This window comes from Chiloscyllium plagiosum, chromosome 23, assembly GCF_004010195.1.
Source record: "Chiloscyllium plagiosum isolate BGI_BamShark_2017 chromosome 23, ASM401019v2, whole genome shotgun sequence".
NCBI classification, from domain to species: domain Eukaryota; kingdom Metazoa; phylum Chordata; class Chondrichthyes; order Orectolobiformes; family Hemiscylliidae; genus Chiloscyllium; species Chiloscyllium plagiosum.
Window position 1 is genome coordinate 33,380,387 of NC_057732.1, and position 8,140 is coordinate 33,388,526.

The 8,140-nt window shown below is 38.4% G+C and overlaps 1 protein-coding gene across 5 annotated transcripts in view; it reads right to left on the minus strand.

Annotated features, from left to right (window-relative positions):
- The window catches only part of LOC122561755 (SRSF protein kinase 2-like), a 210,482-nt gene that overhangs the window by 131,168 nt on the left and 71,174 nt on the right, over positions 1-8,140 (minus strand). The window contains exon 1 of one of the 5 annotated variants that reach the window (XM_043713865.1): positions 3,512-3,775. The exons of the other annotated variants lie outside the window; for them this stretch is intronic. Coding sequence (XP_043569800.1) covers positions 3,512-3,549 — 38 coding nt within the window. The 5' untranslated portion in view covers positions 3,550-3,775. Of the gene's footprint in view, positions 1-3,511; positions 3,776-8,140 lie in introns of those variants that run through there. 5 annotated transcript variants of the gene reach the window in all.

Sequence of the window (8,140 nt, forward strand, 5' to 3'; positions counted from 1 at the left end):
TGGGGGGAGGGGAAATGAAGAAACTGGAGAAATCTGAGTTCATCCCTTGTGGTTGGAGGGTTCCTTGGCGGAAGATGATGTCATTCTTTACTGCAAGTGTTTTTCAAGAAAACTTTAAATCCACAGACTTTACAATATAAAATCAACTTTGTTAAAATGCTACATTTTTCTAAAATCTATTTATGGAAAAAAGTTAGATAAAGCTTACATATTTTTCATAGAATTGAACTCTACAAATATCAAAAGGATCTTTGAATTCATTCCTTATCTGTCCAGAAGCATACTTATTTGTCTGGTCACCGGTTTTGCTTTCCCAGGTCTAATTTGTTCCCACAATTAACCCAGGCCAATTTTGTCGAGCCTTCTTAAAATCTTAAAACTCTTAAAAGGTCTTTTTGAAATCTCAGCCTTTTGAAAATAAATGATCCAACTTTTTCAATGTATCATTCTGAGATGTTTCTCAGGGTATCAATATATTTGTTGACATCTTTTGATTATTTGTGCGTTTTATGACTAGTGTTCTTGAGTTCCCTGCCCTAAGACAAGTCCTTGGTGATCTTTCACATAATCACTGCAAGGTGGTATTTTACTTTTACTATAGGTAAGGCACAGAGGTAGGCTCCAAATATACCTCAGCCAAAACTAAACCATGGGTTTTTAGATTAGATTAGATTACTTAACAGTGTGGAAACAGGCCCTTCAGCCCAACAAGTCCACACCGACCCTCCGAAGAGCAACCCACCCAGACCCATTCCCCTACACCGAACACTACGGGCAATTTAGCATGGCCAATTCACCTAACCTGCACATCTTTTGTGACTGTGGGAGGAAACCGGAACAAACCCACACAGACACTGGGAGAATATGCAAACTCCACACAGTCACCCAAGGTGGGAATTGAACCCCAGGTCTCTGGCGCTGTGAGGCAGCAGTGCTAACCACTGTGCCACACTAATCTGATCCATATGCTAGCGTTTTAACCAACTGAGCTAACCAGCTGCCATTACGACTACTGCTAAAATGGAAGCTGACTAACATGCAACAGAAATAATTTAACAGTTTACTTTATAGTTTGATTTGAAAATGCAACCTTTTTTCCCCAAGTAGGAAAGTAGATAGTTTAACATCAGACATGCAAGCAAATCACCTGTCAAAGCTTACAGCCCTTCAGTTGTTTAAAATATTCTCAGTTTAGTTGAAACACATATCAATATTAGTCAATGGTGCAGAGACACTAATGGGCTGGAGCTTCTTTGTCATAACACAAACTATTGGAACATAATGATAACAGAGATGCTAGTCCAGCATTCCGAAGTAAAAAGACATTGGCAGTTTGGGAAGGGGAAGAATATAAGAGAGGGGGGCAGTGGGGGAGATAGAGATAGAAAATAAGTTTGCCCCAACTCCTGGGCTTGACTATTATTAACTCCTGCTGAAAAATCATGCACCTGAAAGTAAAGGGAAGACAGGATTCAGATTGTGATGCCTGTCAAAATCTCTACAAATATAATCAAGGTTCAGACATAAAGATGGGCCATTTGAATGAGATATCAGAGTCATGTTGAAACAGTTCTGCAGCATGAATTGGTACCTTCAGGAGGAATTAGCAATAGACTATTAAATTGAAGTTTGTAAATACAAATGAACTTCAGATTGATATGAAGTGTTGCATTATACTATTGTAATGACTACATGAATAATGTTAAACCATACACATCATTCAACTGAACAGCAGCTGTCAAATCATTTGATATGACAGAATGCAAAGAAATGCAGGGTACAAGAGATCGAATGTAAAGTGTTTTGGGAAGGAAACAATTGGAATAGTCTAATTACAATCCTTCCTGGTGTAGATGTGGATGTACTTCTACAATATATTAGGAGACATGAGAGAAGCACACATATGTGCCATACGTAGTTGCTGTAAAGTCTCTCAATAGAGAGTGTGACAACTGGGTGGGGTTTAATCTGAAGGTCACCACATCTCAGGCAAGAAGTGGGGTTCAGAATGCGGGAACCTCATGGGTGAGCTCAGCCAGCACGGGAAATGAACTCACGCTGTTGGTGTCACTCTGTGCTAATAATCATCCAGTTAAAACGTGTTGTTGTACCCCATTGTAAGTAATGCTTTGGGAGATCTACCTAGTTATACATTAAAGTTTTGCATACATTGAAACATTTGCCAAATAGGTTCTTTCCAAAGATGAACCCTCTATCTGAAGAGAAGGACAGCTTATTCATCAGAGACACTTAAGAACATATCATGAACATGTTTTGCACAAACGTTTGTATTGGCAAGCCAACGTTAGTCTCCACAGATGGCCATAGCTACCCATTTTACTAGCAAAAGCTTAAAATAAGCACATTTAAACCATGACACTATACAATTAATGTTCACAACCACTGAAATGAAGATACCATCTTCTATGCATATAATCACCATTGCCAAAAAGGCAAATTAACAATTATGGCATGTCAATTACAAAATCTCAATCTACATTTCAATATTTTGTTGCAGGACCCTCAAAATAAAGTGGAACATAGTTATTTTGTCACAATTGTGCTGCTAGAAGAACCTAGTCTGTGCCCCCTGCAAATTGTTAAACTAACCCTTCCTTGTAGATATGTAGAGATGTGTTCTATATCTAACAGTAACGATGTATAATATATTAATATGCTAAACACACCTTTAGCAAAATAAATAACTAAATGTAATTAAGATTTTACATACAGAACAATTGAAGACTCACTGTCATGGACAACTGAAAAGCATACATGTATTTAACCAAATTTGAGATCATTTTCTATGATGAGCTAATTCCAACGGGGAAGCAATTAATTGATGCAAGATGATTATAAAATTTCTTGGACATTTCCAACTCATTGTAGTTAGTTATTTCAAACAATTATTGATATTAGATTGGCAAACATACAATTTTTATAAATATTACAAGTCAATTAACCTTAACTGCAGATATAAAATATTACTGCATCTGCTAAATATTTTTCTTGAGTGAAATATGAAGCAGAGGTATATCTGCCTCATAGAAGGCGGCTGACTAATCCGTGGGCTAGTGATTTCAGATCCTAAGAATGGACACATTCTGTGAAAATTAGCACCTAAACATCGATCGAAGGACTAAAATAGTAAACAACACGCTCTACATTTATATTTTAAGCATGTTTCACAACAGGAGAGAAGCAGAAAACCTATGTAAATAGCCCAGTGACATTATGCACATTAATTATGATCATTTGATTTATGTTATGGATTTATTCAGCAAAACACGTAAGAGATAGAAATCAATAAGCCTCAGCTAGCCTCAGCAAAGCAACAAGATGCCAAATTAAGAATAGATTCTGAAAAATATGTCAACCAATGCAGTGAAGCTTCTTTCAATGACGTTTAAACATTGGCAGCTCTTCTCCTCCCCTCCCTCCTTCCTTCCTTCAGATTTCCCACTGCCTGCTTTTAGCATCAATGGCTGGGTGCAATGCATGTTCGCTGTACCTTTCTGAAGAAGACGACTTTCCAGAGTTAACTGACATCAGCAGCTCAATCTTCTGCTTCGTTTCTGGAAAAATTAGAAAACGTTCAGAGCTGAGCACCTTTAGTTTTTCTTCAAATACCCAATGTCAATATTTAGATATTTTGGCTAAACTAGAATGAGGCCACAGGTTTCAAATGCTTCTGCGTGTACTGCTCATCACTGCTTCCGAAAAGAGAGAGAGAGAGGAGAGAAAGCTCCCGAGGAATCAGGCTTCACTAAAATATGCACATGACCGTTTATGAAAACAGGAAGTACAGTACCATTTTTTTCCCACAGTAGGGGTAGCTTTCCAGGCTGTACCAATAGACAATTTATGTCATACCAGATGGAATGATTATGCACGAGAACAGAAGTGCTTGAAAACTGAATCAGATGAATAGTTTGCTAAAGTGACGATTTCTTCTGACCTCAATCTTAACCAATGAAAACAACCATTTTACATCAGCTCCTTAACACTGCTGCAGCAGCAAACATTTCTCTTTTACAGCAAATTATATGCAGCTCGTCATATTTACAAATATATGCACAATCTCAATTGTTTGCGATAACAGGTAAGACAACACAATATTTCACAAAAGCATACATAAATCTCAAAGTATCCGAACATCTCCAACAATTAACAATTATTTTGTCTTGGTTGGCACAACCATACTGCTAGGGAACGAGTAAGCTCTTCTTCATTGATATTTGCCAGAAAATAACAAGAGAAAATAACCAATTAATGTAGTTAACATGCGTTAAGATATAAAACACCCTCAAAATCTCAAATACAGCAACTCAGAAGACAAAAGATTACTCTCTACTTCCAAACAAGTTCACATTTCAGATTAAATGCCTTCATCAAAATTAAAAAAGATGACCCCTTTATATGGTGCTTACAAAAAAAAGATAGAATAGGTAAAAGCCACATGCCACAATATCTACCTGTACAAGGAGGTAGCTACACTGTATAATAGGTTATGAACCTTATTTTCTAAAAGAAAGAAAAGTAGTTAAGTGTGCTGGACAGTATGCAAAATGTTATCAGTTGTCACAACTAACTGGGAATAATGCTCCACTGTTCACGTCATCATTAATTATAGGAATCTGAATGAGATCACCAAAACCCAATTTTCCTGACTGAGTGCTACCCAAGACCAAAGCAAACCACACCAAGTTTCTTCAGTAACAGCAAAAATAATTCTAATTATTGTAATGCACTAACATCAACAAGAACAAAGAAAAGAAAGAATTTCTAATTTACACAGCTTAAACTATAGAACCCAAACCCGCTCAAAAAGTATTAAGACAGGCAAAATACAGATGGCTGAACACATATACCATGGATGGAAAATAATATAGACATAGTAACCAAAAATCCAAATATCAAAAGTTCAAAGCAAAGGGTGGGAGGTCTTTTCTCTCTCACAGCTCTTTTTGAGTTTTCCCAATAGTAAGAGACATTGTTGTCTGTACAGTGTTGGTTATTGTTCAATGCAATAGTTGATTCAAACTTAGGTATGGTCTTGTATGAATTCTTTTCTTTTAAAGTTATCTGGGATTTTCTGTCCTTTTTCCCCTGACACAAAGAGGGGCATAAAGAAATGCAGTCTATAGGCAATGGATGTTTTTCACTCAGGTGTTGCTCTTGGCACTATAGCTTTGTATCACTCTGAAGTTCGTCCAGAAAGCAGTTACCGGGAAGAATTTTCTTCTCAAGATTCATGGTGCTGTTCAATGTTGACTCCTCCCTCTTTTTTTGCTTCCAGAAAGCAACATCGTATTGCATAGCTAATAATATGCAACACTTGATTTTCAAGTTGCAAACAACTTTCCTGATTTTTCAATCATAGCTGTACAACTTCCATTTGAGTTTAGAGGCTGAAAAACATGAATACGTGGTCTCTTATATTAACAAACTATGCAAAAGGCATCATAAAGACAAATGTGAATAGGTTCAAAGGTGTGAAGGAAAATCAAGAATCTGAAATGTTAATTAAGTCTGCTTATTTCTCAATGGATGCTACCAGACCTGCTACGTATTGCCAGTATTTTCAGCTTTTATCTCAGATGGGTCATTGCTAGGAACATCACTTTCATTATAATCCAACATACTTTATATAACAATTAGGTAAATTCAAAATTTGCTGATGATATTAAATTCATAGGAGTGACGTAAAGTAGGTATGGTTCAACTACATGCAACAGGATATGGATGGTCTTGCAGAATGGGTATACAAATGCAAGATAGAAATTCAATAGAAAAGTGTGACAAAATGCATTTTGGCAGAAGCAACATAGAGACAATATATGGTTTATCTTTGAAGATGGCATGACAGATATAGAGAGTTGTTAGCAAAGGATATGGGATCTTGGGCTTCCCAAGTAGAATGCACTGAAGGAAGCAGTAGAAGTTTACCAAAATGGTTCCAGGATTTGGGGGGATTTTGGTTCTATTCCTCTCAGGGACCTTCACATTTTTCCTAAAGTGTGATGACCAAAACAACACACAGAATCAGAGTTGGGACCTAACCAGATATTTATAAAAGGTTCAGCATAACCTCTCTGCCTTTGTATCAATGCCTCTATTCATTTATTTATTAATCATTCTTTCAGGAAATGTGGGCTTGGCATTTATTGACAATCCCTACTTACACATAAGTTGTAGTGAGTTTCTGCTTGAACCACTGCAGTCCACTTGGTGTATTTTGATCAAGTGACAGTGAAGGAAAGGCAATATATTTCAAACTCACAATCTTGAATGACTTTTAGAGGTGGTGTTCCCATGTATCTGATGCCTTTGTCCTTCCAGGTGGTAGTGGTCATGGGTTTAGAAGGTGCTGTCAAAGGAACTTTGGTGAATTTCTGTAGTGCAACTTGCAGATGGCACACACTGCTGCTATTACATGTCAGTAGTGGAGACAATTAATATTTGTTGGAGCTTTGGGGTGGGTGGGGGAAAGAGACAGAGAGAGAGCGAACAAGATTGTGCAAGAGAGAGGAGATTTGATATTCCAATGCACTCCTGACTTCTGCCTTATAGATGGTGGACAGACTTTGGGGGATTGAAGGGATGACTTACTCACTACACAATTCCTTATGTTTGACCTGCTCATCAGGAGGATTCAGTGATGGCATGTCACTGAATGTGAAAAGGGCGAGAGGTGACATGAGATAAATCACCACTAGAGGATGGTGCATGTCTAAAATTCGCTTCCCAGTTTGGTGGTTGTGGTGAAAACCCTCAATTCATTCAAAAAGAACCCAGACCTGTACCTGAAGTGCTGTAACATGCAAGACTATGACTAGATGCTGTAAGTGGGATTAGAATGAGTGGCTAGTTTATTCAGTTGGCACAGACACGATGGGCTGAATGGCCTCAGTCTGGGCTGTAGATTTTCCATGCTCCTACGCTAATTAAACATTCTGCTGCACACATCAAATAGCAAATGTGATCTGGACAAATCAATGAATTTCTCAGCAATTCCTCCTCCCAGTGAGCCATCAAATCTCAATAAATTTCATAAGGTTTTTTACCATTTGTCTGATCTAGCTTTGAAACTCCCTCTTGAAAGCTGGACTATTGCGAACTGCTTCAACAACCACTCCTTTTCTCATTCAATCAGACTCTGGGAGTCTGCAATCCGTTAGACTGCAAAACTGCACTCCGGTACTTATTCACAAGTAAAACTCCAGCTCTCTGTTGTTCCGTTATTGGTCAGAGCATTGAATATAGGAGTTGGGAGGCCATGTTGCAGCTGTACAGGACATTGGTTAGGCTACTTTTGGAATATTATGCATAATTCTGGTCTCCTTCCTATTGCAAAGTTGTTGTGAAACTTGAAAGGTTTCAGAAAAGATTTACAAAGGATGTTGCCAGGATTGGAGGATTTGAACTATAGGCTGGGGCTGTTTTCCCTGGAGTGTCGAAGGCTGAGGGGTGACCTTATAGAGGTTGATAAAATCATGAGCATGGACAGGGTAAATAGACAATGTATTTTCCCTAGGGTGGGAGAGTCCAGAACCAAGGGCATATATTTAGGGTGAGAAGGGAAAAATTTAAAAAGGACCTAAGGGGCAACTATTTCATGCAGAGGGTGGTGAGTGTATGGAATGAACTGCCAGCGGATGTGGTGGGGCATATATTTAGGGTGAGAAGGGAAAAATTTAAAAAGGACCTAAGGGGCAACTATTTCATGGTTGGTGAGTGTATAGAATGAACTGCCAGCGGATGTGGTGGAAGCTGGTACAATTACAACATTTAAAAGGCATCTGGATGAGTATATGAATAGGAAGGGTTTAGAGGGATATGGGCCAAGTGTTGGCAAATGGAACTAGATTAACTTAGGGTATCTGATCGGCATGAACGAATTGGACTGAAGGGTCTGTTTCCGTGCTGTATGTCTCTGTGACAGCTAGCTCCAACAAGCTAAACATGTCTCTGGGTTTTCTGTATGAAGGAAATACTGCATGTGAGCTATTCAACCCTGTTTTCTCAGTTGCACTGAAGTAGTAATGCTTGCAGGCATCTTTCAAGTCCTTCGCTGCTTTGCCAAAGCAAAGCCCAGCGACCTCCCACTTTCTCAATTCCCAAGACTACTGCTGAATTC